The 21,699-nt window shown below is 43.7% G+C and overlaps 1 protein-coding gene across 9 annotated transcripts in view; it reads left to right on the top strand.

Annotated features, from left to right (window-relative positions):
* Positions 1-1,302: 1,302 nt before the first annotated feature.
* LOC104939158 (microtubule-associated protein 4) overlaps positions 1,303-21,699 on the top strand; it is a 109,107-nt gene continuing 88,710 nt past the window's right edge. For all 9 annotated transcript variants that reach the window (XM_019270449.2, XM_027274371.1, XM_019270451.2 and 6 more), the window contains exon 1: positions 1,303-1,537. In XM_019270449.2, coding sequence (XP_019125994.2) covers positions 1,318-1,537 — 220 coding nt within the window. In that variant the 5' untranslated portion in view covers positions 1,303-1,317. The remainder of the gene's footprint in view (positions 1,538-21,699) is intronic.

Raw genomic sequence — 21,699 nt, 5'->3', positions numbered from 1 at the left:
ATGACTTATGTCCTTCCACATGAAGCCCTTCAAACAGTGGTTCCACAAAGGACACATTTTATGTTCACCTTCCGCCACCTCGCCCCGACATGACTTGCAGTTTTTTTTTCTGGGGGGGAGTTTGCAGGTTGAGGTTTGTTGGAAACAGATCCTGAACTCCTGAAGAAAAACTGCTGAGATCATTCTCAGAGCTTCATGCCACAGCAGGTCCACACTGCTTCCACACAACATACAAAACACACATGCAGAGATTTTTTTATATATATATATATATTTATATTCTACAGAGCAGACTTGTCAATAGATTTGAATCTAACTTTGCAGTAGCTCACATGTGCTGTGTGTGTCCTCAGACACAGTTGTTATTAATGAGCTGTAATAAAAAAAATGTTTGGACATCAAATGTAAGAATTCTGCACTGCATTCCAAACATAAATGTAAACCAATAATGAGCTCATTTCTTTATCACTTTTGACAGAAGTAATTCATTTCTGGGGCAAAAAGCATTAAAGTCATCCAGACATGCAGACGCCTGCTCGGCTTTAATATCTGCAAGTCATGGATGTGTTTAGAGAGAGAGTCCCAGAGCGAGGGGAGGGGAGGGCAGCTATGGAGACGCTCCTGTCAGACTCTCATCATCTGACTGATGATGTTAGAAAATATTCTGTATATTGAACCGAACATCACACACTGATGATGGTGCACAGAGAGGGTGCGGCTCCTGAACTGATGTTGTGCGTTGTTGTCACACGGTGTCAGTATAAACCAACATTATGTGAGGATGAACCATTTTACAGTTAGGCTGCTTCTTTATATGGAAAGTTTTTGTAATTTTCCCGCCACAGAGGAACGTTGGCAGATAAAATGTGAGAATGAGCCAGAAGAATTCTTTCAGATCATTTTTACAACATGCTGCTCAGGTTTCATCTTCATCAATTCATCTCTCTGAATGGAGTTCTGAACATCATTTTGAATTGTCTTTAAATGTCTGTCCCTGCAGCTCTGACTGTTCAAGAATAAAACAGACTAAATGATGAAAGTGTTTATTGGAATGGCTGAGCTGACCATGTCTAACACCAGGCTCTGGGTGTTTTCTACAATAAATCGGACTCTGTCATCCCGGTGACATTCCACTGATCTGGGCGGTATCAGGGCGTCTTCCTGGCCCGTGCCCGTATCCACAGCTTGTTCCCCCGCGGCGATTGGACCGGCACCGTCCCGTAAAAGGAGTCAAACTTCTCTATTGTATGTACAGGGTGTCTGTCAAAAGTACATTTAGTGACGACGAAGGCCCTGCCCAGGGTTTCAAAGCTTTCAATGGACAATGCCACCGTCACTCAAAACTCCGCGTCAATGCCATTGGATAAAACGGAAGCCAGTCACCGACATCGATCTGTGATTGGAGCAGAGCTCCTCCGCGGGGAGGAGCACGTTAGTCTGCGGCTAGCGGAGTTTGCACACTCGGGTGGGCGGATCGTAGCGGTGACAGCGACGCTCGGAGACTCCCGACAAAGTGTCAAAAAGCGGACAACTAACGGTGAGTCCGGCGGAAATGTCAACTTTTGTGTGTGTGTCGCTGCGCGCGGGAACGCGAGCTATTAACTGCGCGCGCGTAGCCCGCGTGCGGACACGGCTCGAGTCCGTGGCAGTGAAATGACGCTGATTTCGGATGAGTGATCTCACGGCGTGCATCACGGCGACGGTGTGCGGGGGTAGGATGGTGTTGCCTTCAGGTGCTGCTCGGAAACTTTTCCTTTCGGTGAGCAGCAGGTAGAGTCGCGCGGCGGTTAACGCGCCCGCCCTCTCTGCACGTTATTATCTAACGGGAGTAGTCTCTGCAACTTTACCGAACGCCTCGTGGTTAACAGCGACTGTGAACTTTCACTTTGCCCGTCCGAGTCACGGCAGAGGCGGGCCGTGGGTCGTTCACGTGCAGCTGGACATGGTGGTTCCGATATTCCCGACAGCACTTGAGGCAGCATGGGCGCGCGCACGGCGAAGTTGCACTGTCACAGCAGACAGGAGCGAAGTTATGCAAGCTGTGTGTGTGTGTGTGTGTGTGTGTGTGTGTGTGTGTGTGTGTGTGTGTGTGTGTGTGTGTGTCCCCATTCATTTAGTGTGTGAGCTGCACTGTGACATTACAGACTGTAGCTGAGCTCCACATGTTTAACCCTGTGCGTCCAGACCTCTCCTTCAGTGACATCACTTGTGTGGATGTGTTGGTGCAGTCTGGCTGATCACAGATCAGTTTGAACAAACTGTCACTGTTGCTTTAGCTTGAGAAGAGAATCATAATAAGAAGTGCACACATTCAAAGGATACAGCACGTTTGTGATATTGCCGATCTTGATTACAGGATCAATAATATTGCTATGAATTTTGAAAGGTTCAATCTTAACACGTGCAGATGAAGAGAATGATGTAAAAAGCTAAGCTGACACCTGATGCTCCAAGTGAATAGTGTGAACTCCGTCTGAAACTAAGCGATCAAACCTGCACTGAAATCAATGATAAGAAGAGGAAGCACAGCAGAGAGGATTGTCTCCCCCTCCTCCCTCTCTGTCTCCCTCCTTTATATCCAGATTACTCTCCAACCCTCCCCCCCAGCCAGATTACTCAGAGTGAAATAAGAGGTGGGACTGATCTAAGGCCCTGAATTCATTATGGACCCGATCCAATCACATCCCTAAAATCTCCCGACGCTTGTCGCTTCACTCTAAGCCCGCCAAAGTGATCAGGTGTTAGGCCTGAGACGTCCACCGTTAACAGGACACACGACGCGCTCACTGTTTCGCCGAGAGGAAGGGACAGCTCCGGTATCTCTCTGTTTAAAAGGTGGGGCAGTATGCTGCAATGAAAGGGTGGTGGAACACATACCCAGAGATCGAACCCCACCTGAAACCTGTGTTTGCCCACAGCTGGATCTCTCCCAGCTCCCCTGCCGTGTAGAACTTTAGCAGGACAGAAGCACAAAGAGAGGCTCTGAGTGTAAGCGAGGCTCTTATTTTGAAGGGTGCAAGCGTATATCAGCTCATATAACTTCTTGTTGAGTGACGTAGGAGACCACACCATGCATCTCAGCTGTCAGTCCAATCAGTGTGTTTCTCTGTGCAGTGAAGTTTCTTGGACCCGTGTCAGGAGGAGAAACTACCTTGAAAAGCATTTACTGCACGCGTTTTATAGAAATACCACTACGAGCAGATATTTCCAGTGATGAAAAAAAAAAAAAGAGGAACATCTGTTTTATTCTCTAACTCTGTTATAAATACATCAGCCCAACTCTTCTCATTCTGCTACAATACAACTGTCTGTGTGCTGAACCTTCACCAGAGTTTCCCTCTTTAACACTCAGCAGCTTCTTGCCAATATCAAATACCATTCCCAGTAGTTTTATAGTTGTGGACAGCTTTGGATTCTGGTTCTGCACTGCAAAGGTGAATTAGGCTTAACAATAGCCTGCTGTTGTATGCAGCATAGAAAACTCCACTCTGCCTGCTCCTCACTGGTTTTCCATTCAGTGAGGCTGAGCACAGTTTCAGAGCGCAGAGGCCAGCCGTGTGACAAACGACCCACCTTCAGCTCAAATTGGATAAATGATCAATTAAGCACGTTTGCCAAAATCTAATGTCAGACGTGAACCGTGAAAAGAACGCTTTGTTTGGGGAGCTAATTGTAGAGTCGGTGGGATGGTTGGTCATTTGGTTGCCCATAGAAACCAAAAGTGGAAGAAAAATGCAGCACATTGCCTTGGTTGAAACAACATGTGTCCTTACCCACTGGTGAAGTTTGCTTCATGCTCAGAATGACTTTAACACATGTGTCCACACAGCCGCATCCAGACTCCTATGAAAAACAGTGAATGGATTTAATTTGGTACATTTTAATACTTCTTTTGTCTGTTGAGCTCTGTGTGGAGACCGAGCACCGGCCTTCTGTAATTGGTGGAGACACCATTAAACACAACCCATCACAAAAGCTTTAGGTTCATCTGATGACGATTTGGCCTCTGGGGCTCCGATAACTCGCCTCGGCCAAGACTTCCTCTACAATCTGATTAGCAACTTGATACACAGAAATAATGAGAAAGAAACGATTATACTAATCTTTATATCCGTAAACGGAGAAGCTAATTAAAGCATACAATAGTGGAACAGTTCTGAGGTTGCATTTCGGCTTATGTGGAGACGGTTGCTAGCAAACGTGATTGGTCAATACTACTCAGACTACAGTTGAAAAACCAGAATGCTGCTCATGCTAAAATCCTGCTCCCTTGCCTTCCGGTTCTCCATTCATATGCAGATAATATGTGTTTATGAAGATTATACACATCGTTGAACTGCAGCGGTAAGTTCAGGTGTAGTACCAGCACAATGTGTGTATAAAGTTTAGACTGTAGACATGAACTGGCGATGGACTGCAGATTGACAGCTCCTGCCGCCCCCGAGATGATGAAGTGTTGACGTTATGAAGCAGACGTGCATCATCACTGATCACCAGTTGGACTTAGTGTCATACTGATGTTCCAGCTTCACAGTGAGTCCAGTAGAAACGTTTCACTTCATGTAGAATCAAAACCTTTCATAAAATGTTCTTTCACCAGTCTGCTGGTCAGGTGATGAAGATGAAAGGTTAGGTTGGCACACTCGCTGCTGAAGGAAGTAATCTCCTTTCATCATGTATATATCTGTCCATGTATGGTGAAAGATCCGTGATTTGCATCGAAGCTCTGGATTGATGTCAGTTTTACTTCATTCCAGTGTTTTAGTCTTTGATGGATGATCACTCAGTCCAGATGTTTGTGTCCTGGCCTCATGTTCTCCAGCGTTGAGAGGAGTTATTAATGCTCTTTGTTTGTCTTTTTTGGCGTTGTTTTTAAAGAAATAATCCGGCCAAGTCCAAAGCCGGCAGCCCTGCATCATCTTTCCTTTCCTCGCACATCTCTGAAGATGTGGGATTTTCTTCAGGAATGTGTTTTAAGGATGATGAAGGGCACACAGAGAACCTGAAGTTTGACATCATTTAAAATCAGACCATCTGTTCATTAATGATAAAGGGCAAACAGGGACACAATGACCCTCTTCTACTGTCTTTCTCCAAGTTTCTATTTTTATTGAGTTGACTGTTACTAGAAATGAAGAGGAGATCAGTCAGGTTATTGATTCTCACACACACACTTGAAGAGATCCTTTAGCATGTTAGCCTTCAGGAGTTCTTTTGTATTTTACAACAGCGGCCTGTGTGGCTTTTATTCTTTAACATAAATCAAAGCGACATGTTTAATGTGTAACTTTTATGGTCGCTCCATAAAACCACAATGTTGACTGAATGGTCGTAGACTGCTAGTCATCAATATAAAATACTTATCGAGTGATAATTGGACTCTTCTGGCCGTGCAGCACTTTGCACACACTTAAAATGATTAAACTGTCAGCATATGGAATCTAAATATAATGTACATTAGTCTAATTGATTGTGTTATATATGTTTGGCAGTCAAGTAAATCTGTCAGGAGACACGAGGAGGGAGAAATAATACAAGGAAAGGCTGAGTAAGGAAATAATGATCATAGTAGGAGTGGAAGGAAGGAAGGAAGGGTGGAAGGAAGTGGAGGAGGAAGTATTTTACGAGCAGACAGGTTCCTAGAGTTACTCAGGCGGAGAGATCCTGAATTCCTCTCAGCCTGTGGAATGTCAATTGACTGAAACTGAGAAGCCATTGACTCGCTGCCTTCGCGCTCTCCACCCAGACACTGATGACGATCTGCTGTTGTCTCCTTATGTCTGCTCCCCCAGATGGGAAATCAGAACTCGTCTTAGAATACAGTCATTTGCAGTTATGTGATTGGACATTGAAGCTAGTTCTGGGAGTTCTCCATGTGTAACAGGAGCCCGGGTTAGGACTGCGATTGTCCTTGACTGTAGCAGGATACTCACTTCAAGGTCAGCAGGCTGCTTCATCCCGGCCTCTGTCTAGGAATCAGGAAGCATCGGAAATCCATCATCCATTTGCTGCCGTGCTGCCAAACAATGCTGCTTCTGCTGAGGGCGGTTTAGTCTGGGACAAGAGCTGCAGTGTTACCCTTACATAATGATGCTCCCTCACCTTTGTGTAAGCTTCCCACAAAACCAATAACCTGTACTCGCTTTACTTCTTTGTGACAGACTGATCTTCTTCTCAGCTTGCACTCACCAACTCGTGAATTTTCAGACATAAGTCCAGTTATTGATCCCTCAGCTGCTGTCTCCTTACACGGTGTTGTAGCTTGGATGTTGGGAACCTTGGGAGATATGGAATCTGTTTTGTACTAGAGATGGACGTGAGTACTCTAGTACTTGTTTGGATGTCAGTATTTGTACTGTAACACTTTCAGTTCCACGTCACTCGTCTAGTATTACAGGCAGAGTGATGACCAGGCATGAAAATCGATGAAATGAACATGCAGTACAACCAATGTAACATTAACCCGGAGTATCAAAGAGGAACCAGTTTGATGATTATCCATTTGCGGAAACAGGAAACCAATCATCACTCCATTTGTTAACATTAGCAGTGTCAGTAAATGCTCCTGTGATGCTACCAGTGCAGAGAAGATTAGTCGGCAGGAGATATTCTCCAGAGTTTGTTGAGTCGGAGTACAAGCTACCATCACAGCTAACACCAGCTAAAAGAGCGGAGAAGATGTGTGAGGAACATGGTGATACTGCAAAGTGTCAGTTCAAATAAATCCTAAAGGTTCAGCCTACTGGCCAAAGTGGCTGCAGATGAGAAAGTAAAGCAGTCAGCTTTTGTATAAATGTATTCCAGCATCTTAATGTTTATGAGGACTTGACACAAAAATGATGTCTGTCCAAAGCTAAAGGCAGAAAAGTTCTTAGATGTTCCAAATACCTAAAGTTAGTTGAAAATCTGGTTGTCGTAGTGACGGCCAGGTTGCCATTATTGTGCAGATGTGCACACTTTCCAACAGCTTCTTATTGAAGAGATTGATGCTGTTTCACCTAGTTCTAAGTTCCAAAGCTGCTGGAACACAACGTTCCGTGATTCTGCTGTCGGAAAGGTTTCTTTTGATTTACAGTAGTGTTCATGTTCACTTCTGTGTAGGGATGAGTCCACACATGCTCTTACTGTGGTCATAGCATGTTAATTGTGTTGGATTGGTTGACTGCCATGTAATTAGTGAGCGTGTGCAGCAGACAGCTTGACCCAGGATGAGTCTTTCTGATCTGAAGAGATCGATACTGCACACAGCGGGTAATAGCTCCAGCACTGCCGGTAATGTTTTCCATCAGCATTCCATGTTGTTTACTGTCAGATCAATAGATCTGTAAAAATCTATCAATCTGCTGATTGGATGACTGTATTGCAGGAAGTTCAGAGCAGCTGTGATTCAGCTCTTTTGTACCAAAGCATCAGTTAAAGCTCAGACGTGTCACTGATTGATTTAAACATGTTCACGTTCTGGAAGTCTGTCTGCAGGTGAGTGTGTAGTTTGTGTGTGTGTGAGCTGTTGTTCACTTTTCTGTTGTCTGAGCTTGTTAAGAGTCCCAGCTCAGTGAATACATGCATGCTCGCTCTGCTCTATGAAATCCCAAAACATTTTTCATCACAGAGAGATCATTCAGTCCTCAGCATGCATTATTCATCACCCATTACTGATTTTCTGTTAAGTCAGTATGGCAGCCATTAAATGCAGAGCTCTGGTTGTCGTGGGAGCTCTACGAGCAATCTATACCTGTTTTTGAATTATTGATTAATTGTTCAGTCTGTGATTCTATGTTCTCTCAGGCCAACTGTCCAAAACCTGAAATCATCCTAATGACAAAGATTAAAACAATTTCAAAAGTCCTAAGGTTTGAGCTGAAAGCAACCAACATTCAAATTCTGTATTATTTCTTTATATAGTGCCAAATCATAACAGAAGCTATGTGCGGGACACTTTTAAATTCTCACATTGGGAGCGTGTTCTGAGGCATGACTCGTTCATTTGAACATTTGATTGACAGAACTGATTGATAGAATTCATCTTTAACACACTCTGTGATTCTTGAACATGTCTCAACATGTTTCTGAGCGATCACAACTACAAGAGCTCTAAAACGTGGAGCTGAGTAATCCCCAAATGATTTTAGTAAATCAGGGTCAACGGTGCGTGACGGTGCTGCTGACTTCACACTCTGTCTGTCTGAAGGGCGTGTGTGCACACTGTAAAAAGTATTAGATGTATCCTATACTTATTTTAAAGATGTGCATGTGTGTGTTAGTGTGTGTGAACACATACATGGATGGACGGGTGGAGTCTGAGATTGCGTGACAGCGGCGGATTGAATGAATGAAATGATGGAGGGATGGAGAGGAAGAATGGGATGGTACAGAGTGAAGCGGTCGCTGTAATCCCCCCTCTCAACAGTAGCAGCTGGACCAGTGTGTCAGCAACCAGGCTTTACCGCTGCCAATCAGCCCTGCTGGGAATTAGGCTGAAGAGTAAGTTGGACGGCACACAGATGGAAGGATAGGTGGACGGAGGGATGCGGTTTAGGAGGTGTGTTTCAGACGAGGAAGGTCAGGGAGTTTGAGAGGATTCTCTAGAGATGTCAGGCGAGAATTGAATAGAAAGGTCAGGTTTCAGAGCTCTGAGTAGCATTTAGTTGGAGTCCAAATGACACGAGGAGGGCCTTAAAAATCCTGTTGCAGGGCATCCAGACGCTTTGTGAGGGCTGATGGTGTAATCCTAGCTTAATTCCAGATTCAAAGACCCATCTCGTATGTCCTGAAAGAGACTGAACACAAAGAAAAGGACATCCACAGGAAGGCTTGACTGACAGAATGTTTAAAAAAAGAGGCAACAACTGAGACGACGGTGAAAGTGAAAACACAGACATCCAAACAGTGAAGTGAATTTATGGACAGAGCCGTCGGCCAAATCAAACCATTAAAGCCGCGACGAGTGGAAAGAAGCATAAAAGCACGGCACTGTTTCTCACTGTACGACCACATTCACAGCAGAATGATGGCTCTCCCCGCAGGGCGAGCCGCCCAGTTCAGATCCGGGTTACGCTTGTGAGCGAGTCAGCATATTTTTCAACAGTTAATATACCACGGGAGGAACTATGCACTGCTTCTTTGACACTTGCTCAGGACTCTCGCCTGCTGGTCTCAGGCCTGTAGCTTTTCAAATGCACCATGTCAGACCCTGGATGGACAGACAGCTCAGTGTCAGTGTGGAAAATAAAGAGAGACTCTGTTTATAGTGAGGAAAAACAACTTATCAGTGTGAGAGACAGGAAGTGTAGCATCACACTGTGTGATTAGAGTTCTCTGTCATGTTCAGGATGTCCAGCATAGTGATGACAACAAGCTTTAATATGTTCATCACACATGTACATGCATCTGTCTTTACAAGCCTTGCTTGGAGTACTTTTGGTGCAGACCAACAAACTTTGATGAGATGATTGAAAACTGGCATCAAATTCCTGTGACTTTTTTTTTTTTGATCAGATAGACTTGAGCATGAATTTTGACTAGGGATGCACCGATGCCATCTGCAAACAAAGATGACATTCACCGATGGCAGTGGCCGATGATTATAAAGCTGTGCTGAGGAGAAACCTTTCTTTTTTCTTTTTTTTTCTGCACACGTCTCTGGCACATAGAGTAGGTGCTGTGGTTTTGTCCTGCACGCGACTTCAAACCCCACCAGAACTGTTTCAGAAGCGTTTAGCCAGCCAGACTTTGTTTACTTGCTCAGATTTGGTCATTTTCCCGGTGTATGTTTTTCTAAACATGCTTTTACATGCTACGTAGTTAATTAGTTTCGCTTTTGTCTGTTTTTATGGCCAGCAGTTTGCACTGGGTATTTTATTTTGAAAATCCACCGGATTCTCTTTGCCTTTTCTGTGTCTGGCTTCCGCCCACTCAACGTGCTCTGTGTAAATTGATGTCAAGCGTAGAACAGGCGCGTAGTCAATGTGTAGCCAAGTGTAGAGACGCTTCAAGAAGTTGTGCAGTTTGCAATACATGTAACAAAGAAAAAACATCAGCCAAATTGTTATTTTAAACAATCAGTATCAGTATCGGCTCAGAATTTCACAATCGGTGCATCCCTTAGAAATAGTTTGATAGGACGCCGGTTAGCTCAGTTGGTGGAGTGTGTACAGCTGCTCAGTCCTCCCTGCAGCGAGGGTTAGAGTCTCGTCCCTCTCACTCTTCAGGTCTGTCTGTCAAATAAAGCTCAGAAAGCCTAAAAATATGAGATGAAAATAAACTGTAACAAATTGCTCGTAGTTTGACAAGACGGTTTAAACTCAGCACTCTTTTACGAGGGAGATGTCCTGCAACAAAGGTCCCCAACATGAACCAGGGATGCTGTGGTCTGCTGTCTGCAGGTCACCAGAGCAGCTCAGGGTAGTGGTTTAGTAGAAACCATCTCATTCTTACTGAATCACTCTTCAAGAGATGCAGTACCAGTCCTCTGCTGCTTCATGTTTCTGTTATGCTGTTTATTTTATCCCAACTATCATTTTAATATCTGTGTTTTTCTAACAGAAATGACTCCACATAGCTGTGAACAGCTTTTGGGAATGTGAGGAATGTAAAGTTGATGGTGAAGTGCATGAGTCACCGCGCTGAGAGACCTCTCTGCTGATAGGATCCTCTTTCCCAGCAGGCCAAGCTGCAGTTTATACACACAGATACACACGAGTGAATACCCTCTGACATGTCCCGACTCTGGACGAGTGTGTCCACTACCTGTGTGTGTGTGAGTGTGTGTGTGTGACACTGTTTGTTTTGGGATTAGAGTTTGACCTCTGTCTGTCAGTATGCATGTGTGTGTGTGTGTGTGCTGCTTTGCATTCCATTGCGATGTGTTCAGCTTCGCTCTGCAACAATAGAGCATAGTTCCCAAAGAAGTGTGTGTGTGTGTGTGTTTCAGAGTGTGTGGGCGAGAACACAGGGTCATACAGGGAAGTCATTCAGTCACTGCTGCTGTGTGTCCTTTCCAAAGGGAGGGGGAGAGGGGGGAGAAAAAGCGGGACATGATGGAGGGTGTGGACATGACTACCTGTCTGTCTGCCCGTCTGTCTGCTCGCTAACGTGCACCCTAATGGGCTGCAGCAAGCGCCGAATTATACAAACATGTCCTGAGAGTCCTGTTTAATTCTGTTAGGACCAGAACACAGCTCTGTCACGCACACACGCACACACGCACACACACACACACACACACACACACACACACACAGAGTCAAACACTAGTCCTTTCACTTAGCCCTCAAACAGGCCCACTGTGAGCTCCATCAAGGCACTGTGTGGATGTGAGAGCAGTAAAACACACACACACACACACACACACATACACAGGGTACATATTAACATTACCTAAAGTGGAGCTCTGTGAATGGAGCCAAACATCAAAGAGCGGCTGGCTGTTAAGAACCAGGAGGCCTGTGGCTTTAACACAACATACAGATGTAGCCACATGTGCAGTTATGAGCCAGTCTCAGTTTAAATGGAGCATGTTTGTACTTTTTGTTGAACATGAACGTCTGCCTTCTCATCAACATGTTTCCTCACACTGCTGCGATGTCAGCTGTCCCGTCCAGGATCTCTGTTTGCTCTCACTGTCTCTTCGTGCAGCACTACTTTCCCTCTCCTGCCACTTAGCTGTCAGATGATTGTGATGTGAGAGAATGTAAACGCTGCAGAAAAACATCCTGACAAGAATTGAAAGGATGTGATGTCATGATCTCAACGTGGGCAATAAATGAACACAGCAGAGCAGTCACAACCAGTTTATGAGGGCATAACCGAGTGATGGCACAATGCTAGATAAAAGAGATAAATAGATGAATCTAAAATAATTCCTGCACTTTGACCATTTCTGTTCCACATGTAGCTGTATGTCTATTAAGTAAACTGACATACAGCCATAACACACACACACACATACCAGCAACACAGTATAAGCTCTGCAGCTCCAGCAGTGAATCAACAGTTACCAGCATCCAACCCACTGCTCTTCCCTCAGTATTCCAATATTAGTCCAGCCTGGGGGACTGATGTTAACTTCAGTTCAGCTAGTCAACCAAATGAACACAAAAACATGAACATCTACAACTGTCATGTTTATAATCAGGTCACAGAGAGCTGGTTATTGATCATTGATCATTGAGTTTGAACAGTCTGTAATAAAATATGCACATACATGTTGACATCATAAATAATTTTTATCTACTCAGCAGTTGTGTCCTCGTGGGAGCTGATGTGATCCGTGCTGGTTCTTGTGTCGTGGTGTCAGTTAGTTTGGAACTGCACCTGTTCATTTGGCTTCCTGACGTATACATCTACTTTCTATTAAAGCACACAACAACCACACATTTGTTGTATAAAATATGTATTCCTAATATCTTCAGTCATAGTCAATGTTTTTTTATATAACAAAATAGCCTGTAGCCTATCATGTGTCCTTCCAGCTGCCCCTTATATAATGATCAGCGATTGGCCAGCCAATGAGAATGTGGTACAGAGCAAACTGACCAACCACTCGACCAATAAGGTGTCAGCCCTGGATCTTTGAAGGTCCAAACACTGTGCACCTTGTCCCCCATGAGTCCATTGGACCTTAGTCTGTTGATCGCAACAAGACAGGAAACTGCTGAGCGTGACAGTCACATCAGACAGAAAGGAAATATAGTGTCTGTATATAAGCGTTATAAATCATGTTTGCATCCATGTTGACTTGGCAGCAGTTTTCTTTAGTGTCGTTGTTGGCTGCTTGTGAATTGTGCCACCAGCCTGCTCGCGCACAAAAGAGTGAAACGTTGTGAAAACGTTGCCCCATAGCTCCTACTAGTGTTGAAAAACTCCACAGGGGACCTTTAAGTCTGTCGCTTACTTAATTGTCCAAAATGTGGAAAAAGGTCGTCATGGTTTTACATCAGCACTGATTAGGAAAGCAGAGCGCACACGCACACACACACACACACACACACACACACACACACACGCACACACACAGTTTTTTCCAGCTACATGAGAAAGCCCTTACAGACTCAGCCTCTGCATTATTCATCTGCATATGGCACACCATTCATTATGCACTATATGTAGGATATCGTGCATAAGAGCCATACTATTACATAATGATGTTACACAAACATGCACACACTCTCGTCCATTGAAAAGACTTAAACGTGCACCACAGCCTGTCCTATTTACAGCATGTGAGTACACATTATGATTATTTCATCACTGTGTCCTGCACACGCTCATGGACACATGTTAAAGTCGCATATATCCAGTGTGTGAACACACACTCCCAGGACTGTGTGTGCTCTCTGCCCTGGTGTGTCATCGGACTATTTTCAGACTATTCCAAGTCACATCAACCTCATCCGATGGTGTTGCATCCGGAGGAGAGGATTGATGGTAAAGTGAAAATGAAGGTTTCAATTTGTCACTCTGTGTGTGTGTGTGTGTGTGTGTGTGTGTGTGTTTGCGTTGTGATTGTTATGCAGCAGCCCAGCCCCAGACGAACACTTAATGAGCACATTAGTCTGTCAGGGTCTCACATCAGCTCTATATTACTGACCACAGTGTTGTTGTGTCACTGGTGTGTTGGCTGCAGCTGTGTGTTTTCTTTGACTCAACATGTGATGGATTGTCTCATTTAAACAACCGTTCATCAGCCTGCTCACTGACAGACTTCTGTATTCATCCAGTTTTGTGTAACTCATCTGAAATGTTCGATTCCTCTTTATATCTTCCTCATACTGGCACAGAAATAGATCTGATGTTGGTCAGTATTAGTATTTGAATTGCTGAAACGTATACGTGAATAACTCTATCCTGCCTGCAATACCTGGTGGTTGCTCCACTTCCCCAGTTTGTAATCCACACTTCCTTTAAAAAAGAAATATAGCTGTCATGCTCAATCTGAGATTACCTTGATGACATCATCAGGGGTTATTTTTCCAGATTTAATAAACTTCTCCCGAGCCACAGAAGAGTGCTGGTGTGTGAGTGTGAGCAGCGCTCTGCACGCTGTGTAAAGTGATCCTGGAGCATTGGTTTCAGACTGGAATCAGTATCAGGACAGGAATAGACGGATAATTGCCGCTCTCATTACAGCCATTCTTGTCTGTGTCGTTTATCAGATAAGCAAACAGATCAGCAGGAACTATACCTCCTAATAATCCCCGGATTATTGTAAATTATAAGATATAATTGATGCCAGTGCTGTTATGGATTCAGATTATCAGTCCAGTTTTTTATTGATTCCTGATTAGTTTGTGTAAAGTAGCAGAAAAGGGGCCAGCATGCGACTCAGGTGTGTAAATGCTTCACTCTTTAACCCTTTCATTTAGATTTCCTTAATCAATGCGTGGCATTAATTATTACAACAGGATATTTACGGACATGCTGCTCTGTTGTGAGGCAATGCTGCACCTGTGTGCAGAGTTTCCAATACAAGGAGTTTTGTTTCTGCATTTTTACCCAAGTTACTGACCATCACAGCACGGTGACAAACAGCTTTTCAAGTGAGATGAATTGTATCTGATAAATGCTGTTTACCCATCACCATCGGGTTCCAGCTACACACTGACCTGGATCAGGCACTGCAGCCCAGAGTGTTATATCACTGCTGTGCACCACAGCAAGGACATCGACCAACCCATTTAGACAAAGTGAAGGTGTTCCGAGCCAAGGGTCAACAGAACACACACACATACAGCACTCTCTAGTAGGCGAGGAGCTGGAAAAAGGAGACTCTGACCTGACCAAGACCCCTCTGCTAAAAATGCCGTCACTATTAATGGCCTGTTGGTGCAGATGGGGGCATCAGGCATGACATGGATCTTTGCACCATTTCTGCTTTAAATAGGAGACTGTCCAACGAGTCCACAAAAGGACTTCATAAAGTGTGCCAGTATGCAGACGACACTCTGTTTGACCTTTATTAAACTTCCTCTTTAATTATTCCAGACAGCATCGTTTAGTGTGTGTGTGTGTGTGGGGGGGGGCTTTAGTGCTTTTTTTAACTAACTGTCACACACTTTAGCCCGGCTGCCATCAGTTTTTTATATATGTAACAAGCTTCCACACACAAATGTGTGTGTGTCCTCTCTGCTCTGACCCCTTTTCTGAATGTTTTTTTATCAGTGAGTCAACCACCACATTGTCCTCTGTGTGTGTGTGTGTGTGTGTGTGTGTGTGTGTGTGTGTGTGTGTGTGTGTGTGTTTAAGGAAATATCAGAACTCTGAGAGCAAAGTTCACAGAGATCATATTTTTATTTGCATGTTCATGTGTGTGACTCTTGTTTTTTATTTTTTTTATGTCTACCACCATGTTAATGTTTTGCTTTTGTGTGTGTGTATGTAATTCTCCTGAGGAGGACCAACACTGGTTTTGGTTGTGTAACCAAGTGATAGCCAAATGAACAAGGCCACATTCATCCAATCTGAACGACTGAGAGACATTTTAGTGTTTAGAGTTCTCATCAGTACAGTTTGCAGGTGCATGCAGGTATTTGAATAAGACACCCTTCAAACATCATCTGTCCTTTATTCTATCTTTAGTTTTTATTCATTCCCAGATAAATGTTATTGGTTTTCAACAGTTACTTTTTATTCTGGTTTACATGAACGGATATTTATCATCATAGTTCTTATTGACACAATGAATGCTGCTGCAGAGACGTTCTGAGAGCAGGAACTACAGCCCAGGCCTGACATTGGACGTAATGTCCTGCGTTCATAATGTGATACAAAAGAGCCAGTAGCCTGCACCTATTTAACATTCACAGGTGCTGTGGCTGAGCAATTTTATCGATCCTGCGATATATATCGATATTTAGTTTCCCCAGAAAGTATCGATACATTAAGTCCCATTCAAATCCCTCGTGTTCTGCCTGGCACTCTGCTCGATGCCCATTTCCCCCGTTGGCTTTGCAGGAAGAGCGATTAGGTCAGCCAGCCGCTAGTGTCACTGTAGAGCATTTCTAGCACGTTACTCAGCCTAAAAAGTCTAAAGTGTTACATATCTGTGAATATCTCAGAAACGGTTTATGATGAAGAGATGTGTTTTTTGCACCTGAGATTCCACTAAAGACGGAGATGTTCTTGTTGTTCTACGCCACCACGTAAAAGATCAATCGAAAAATAGATGTTCAGCAGACTGAAAGCACAGTTAGCGAATGGACAAAGGTTACTAGGCGGGTATCAGTGGAGGGTATCTATGACGTATTCTAGCCAATCAAAGGTCTCTAGGGTCTTGTGGAGGAGGGACAGCAGAGAGAGAGAGCTGTGTCTGTAGAACAGAGTGACAGAATAACTAGAGAGAGAGCTGTGTCTGTAGAACAGAGTGACAGAATAACTTTAGAAATACTATTTCTATTGAATGACAGGTTCCCCTCAACTTTCAAAGTGGTGTGTCTGAGGAAAATGAGGCAAAAACACATGGGACCTTTTGTATTGAAAGGGCATTATTTTATTCTTCACATATTTGGTTGAAAAACTGTGCATGTATGTCAGGCAAAGGGATTGAAAATTAATGTTTTCATTCAAAAACTCTTCACTAGTACTGTTTGAGGTGTGATATGACAAAAATCATATTCATTTTGTCCTGCATTTGCAAGCTGTAGACTCTGTCCAGTCAGAGTATCGAATCAAATCGTATTTGGCTGAATATCGTGTATCATTTCGTGAGATTAGTGTATTGCTACAGCCCTACTATGGACACACACACACTTTTCCAGGGCCTGAACATAGTGCACATGAAGGATCACTGAACTGCACCTTTCCACCTCCTGAGACTAATTACAACACACAGCATGTCCGTCTCTGCCTCTCTGTCTCTCTCTCACACACACACACACACACACACACACACACACACACACACCTCCCTGTGACTGTAGGCCACTCCCTGTATTCGATAACAATCAGGAGACTTGTGGGGCTTCTTTCCCGCTTTCTCTTTCACCGATGGTGGACATGCAACCAGCTTCTTACATAAACAACAGTGTGTGTGTGTGTGTGTGTGTGTGTGTGTGTGTGTGTGGAGCTGAAATGTCGTAATGTGAAATGTGAGAAGTGTGTGTGTGTGTGTTTGTATTATCAGATGTGTAGAGGTGTCTGAGATTATGTGTCTCGAGTGAATGCTATTGTTTGTGTGTGTGTGTGTGTGTCTGGGTGTGTCAGCACTCTGATATGCTCTGTTACTTTAACATCAGGAAACATCCCATCATTAAAGGTGTAGCCTGCTTTCATCTGCTGAATTGTAGCCATCTCTGAGTGTGTAAAATGAACATTATCCAGCCGAGTGTTTTAAGAAAAACTTTTCTTACCGTGCCTCCTCCAACCTATGCTTGACTGGTTGGAAGCAGCTCCACATATTTGTCCTGCAGGTTTTGCAGCTCAGTAAACAGTAAAAAGCTGTTAACACAAGCTGCGAATATGCCGAGGGCTTAGGTGTGAACACACCACGCTAAGATAAAGTGTGTTTTAAACAAAATATGTCAAGTTTTAAAGCTTAAACTGCTGTTCAGTGTTCGGGGACACTTTTGAAACTAAGTATAACCGTGTTTTTTTTTTAAAGTTGTGGCGCTGCGTAAAACAAAAACTGAATGCAATGATTTGCAGATAGTTGTGGCTAATTGCAGCCTCTCGCCTCACCTTCTCCTGTAGGAAAGGAAGCCAATGCCAATGAAGCCAAAAACTGTTAATCAGCAAGCATCCACTTGAGGCTGGTCCAGAAGTGAGTCAGTCAGAAACAGAAATAAACATGTTTACAGCCTGGTATAAAAAACTGTTTTGGTCTCTATAGATAATTCCCCCGTTCATGACAACTGTACTGAGGGTGAATTTATATGCAACTCACCTGTTCAGATTATATTAAGGCTTAAAGTTATGCAGAATTAAGAGTGTAGACTTAGATTTGATTGACAGGTGGGGGCTGTGGCTTGCTTGTGCACCTCTGCTATCAGATCAGCTGGTAGGCAGGAAAGGCAGTACATCCAACATGGCAGCAGCCAGCACCACATGTTTTGAGCTTCAAAACAGCTCTCCAGAAACCTGTGGGTGACGTCTCTCACACACACACACACACACACACACACACACACACACACACACACACACACACACTGTTCTTTATACTGTCACTGGTGTGAAGGAGAAACTATGGTAAAGGAGTCAGTGTTTACTTTGTCTGCTCTGGACTACTGTTGAAACATAGCTCTGTGTGTGTGTGTGTGTGTGTGTGTGTGTGTGTGTGTGTGTACTGACAATATGCTGTGGTGAAATGACTGAATGGCTCGTGAGGAATGTCACTGATAGCATCAGATTAGTGTGATGGCCGCTGAACAAGAGGACCCCTCAGACGCCACACACACACACACACACACACACACACACACACACACACAAAAGAAATGTTAAATAAAAGAGATTGATTTTTTTGTCTGACATCAGTAACTGATACAGGTAATGACATCTGGGACCGTTGTGCTGGCTAACATTCAGTCTGTGTGGACGTAGTCTGCAGAGTCCAATAATTCTCACAGTTTACACGAGAGCGTCTGCTAAAGAGTTTTTTATGGTATGACACCGCGACATGACAGCACGGTAGATTCCCTGTGGGCGTACTTGAGGATTTGATTTACAGGGTGTGAACAGGTATCAGATAACGGTCTCTCACCTCCCTGCCCCCCCATCTGCTTTCATGTAAACTAAGCGAGGGAGGGTCACGGTGCTTTCCCTGGAAGTACCTCTGCTTCTTATAGTCTCACAGACACACACACACACACACACCTCCCTGTGACTGTAGGCTACTCCCTGTATACGATAACAATCTTCAGGGTGTGTATTGATTAATAAGCAGGGTGTGACAGTGAGTTGTAACTGAGGCAGAAAAACTCCTCCACGCCTGACTAGTTCAAGGCAGGATGAACAACCAATCAGAGGGAGGTGAATACTAAACAAGGAAGTGAAAATGATAAGATAAATATGTGAGATTTTAAATGTCTTGTTCAGATTACTAAACAACATAAACATTTCTGATTAAAAAGAATGTCTAAACCAGTGATTCATTTATAGATTGGCTTATCGATGAATCTTTAGTTGCACGTTCATGTTGTCTGTTTATAGTTGCTAATATTTTTGTCAGAAAGACTCATCTACTGTCCCTGTATGTCTGAACGTGGGGATTCAGTTTCAGTTTTTATGAAGTGTTAAGAAGCCTCACATCCTCAAACTGGAAGTGCAGCGTGTAGTCTGACATGAACTCGTGTGTTTCTGAGCTATTTATATGAGAACATCCACACTGAGCTGTTTGTGATCAACCTGAAGAACACTGAATGCATACGAGCAGTTCAGTTCAGAGTCTATAAGTTGCAGATTGAATTTAAGGCGGCTGTTTGTCTCTCAGTGGATGTGATTTTAGAAACAGTAACTGTTGATTCATGAAGTAAATGTGTAATAATACAGCACATTTATTTTATTATTGTATAAAGATTTGTGTGATCACATTTCATATCAAGTTCAATCAAGTTATTTTGCTTTTTAATCTTTGATCTAAAATATATGTCTGTGTTAACGCCAAAGAAAAAGATAAAGACAGTCCAGTAATGAGGTTAGACTCAGGTCGCTCATCCATGCAAGCGCTGGAGAGAAAAGGCTGCACTGTGTAATTGAATCCATCAGGTTGTGCATGAGCAGGTCACGTGTGTGTGTGTGTGTGTGTGTGTGTGTGTGTGTGTGTGTGTGTGTGTGTGTGTGTGTGTGTGTGTGTGTGTGTGTGTGTGAGGGAAATTGAGCGTGGGCTGAAAGTCCCTCGTCAGCTGTCTCTGTATATCAGCCTGAACAAAACAGAAGTGTGGCTGCAGAAAAAAGAGGAAATAGCCTCAAAAACACAAATAAAGTACCCTGTGCTCTCTGAGGAGAACAGGACACACACACACACAGCACTCACTCTGCACGTTAGAATCAAAGACTGAATGAATTTGCTGAAAATGAATCCCAATTATGCCGTTGCCAGTAAATATTGTGATGATTATTATTCCTGACTTGTTGCGTCGGTCATTTCTGAAACACGACTTAGCTCCAAACCTCTGCGATCAATTTAATCAGTGTCTTCTTCAATCAGAGCTTTGGCTGTTTCTGTGACGGTAACATGAGAAGCCACAGGGTCATAAACTCATTCAAGCAGCAGTCTGAGACAACAACACACACCAAACACACACTCAGTGAGCATTTAGAGGAAGCGCCACACCTCTCTTAGAAAGTGACATCAGTGGCGAGCGCTCCACATGGTGGCTACAGGCGAGTTTTTCCACACCATGTTGAGGCTGTTCACTTTAATACATATTCCACACTACACTCACTGTATGCACATGGAGAGCTTTGTTGATCTTCATTTCATGCCCCGTCATGAGCGGCAGCAGATGACGTGGAGGAGTATTACACGAGCAGTCGGCTGACCCATATATATATATATTGCTCTAATTACCATTTTATTATGGTTTTATATATATGTGTTTTTCATATTTGGTGTCGTGTAATGTACAGCAGTGAAACAGTTTATTGCTTCTAGTACTTGCACTTATGACTTTTTGCAAATTATAATTCTGAAAGAATATTTCCAGTTTATTACACAGGTTTATGTTCATAGTCTGACTTCACGGTTCACTTCTCTCTCACAGATTATTCAAACATTTGCACCCTCTGTTGATGTTCCCTCTAAATAAAGTGGTTTGGGTGAGCTGACATTGTTTGGACATTTTCTCTATTAATTGATTTATCATAATCTTCACAGTAATAACTGATATAATGTGTCATATATAACAAGTTATCCATCAATGATATTAACACAGCTTTGTTTATATATTTCAAACTTGTAGATCAGTCAGATTTCTGCAGCTTGTTACAGGAGTACTGCGTTATTGTGACACACACACACACACACACACAGATACACATGATAGCTCCCTCCTCCATTTATTTTAAAGTTAAACTTTCTCCCATATGGATTTCACCCATGACTTCATAGCTCCCTGTCTGACTCGAGTGAGGTCAGCATTTCCTTCAGCGCTGCGTCCATGTGACCTCCCATAATCACAGGTCCACATGGTGCCAATGAAGGCAGAGTAAACTGCCCTGCAGTTGTTTTACAGCCACATCGTCCTTGGACAGTGAACACTCGGCCACACTTGCCAAACCCTCGGTAGTGGAGTGAGTGTAACTGCAGGCAGGAGGATCTGGCTGTTTTAGCCGTGGCCGTCTGGTTCAGTTAAAATCTGCTGCAGCAGAGCGGCCTGTCACGGCCTCCCAGCGGCACCAGAAGATCATTTTGGGTGATGATGACGACCGCTTAGCACTTGAGGGAAGTGACCTCACACGCATGCGGCACATTATAAAGCCCTTACTTTTCTTCTCGTACTGTTTTAGCCGCGTTACAGCAGCGACCAAGCATTTGTCTTTTCACATTTCTGAGTTAATTATAGTTGCCTGGAGCAGTTAAAGCTGCAGTGCCTTGCTCGGAGGCACAGTTTAGAACACATTAGACGTCCCGGCAGCTGGTCTGTATCTAGTTTCAACCCCGCAGCTGGAATGTAGCAGCAGAATCAAACCAGCAAATGTTCGGCCGCCGGGCAACGTCTTCCATCGCCTTCACCAGCCATATTAGAATGGAGCTGTTTCTGT

This window comes from Larimichthys crocea, chromosome XXIII, assembly GCF_000972845.2.
Source record: "Larimichthys crocea isolate SSNF chromosome XXIII, L_crocea_2.0, whole genome shotgun sequence".
Lineage (NCBI taxonomy): Eukaryota > Metazoa > Chordata > Actinopteri > Sciaenidae > Larimichthys > Larimichthys crocea.
The sequence above is the reverse complement of the archived record's forward strand: the minus strand, read 5'-3'. Positions and strand labels throughout refer to the sequence as shown.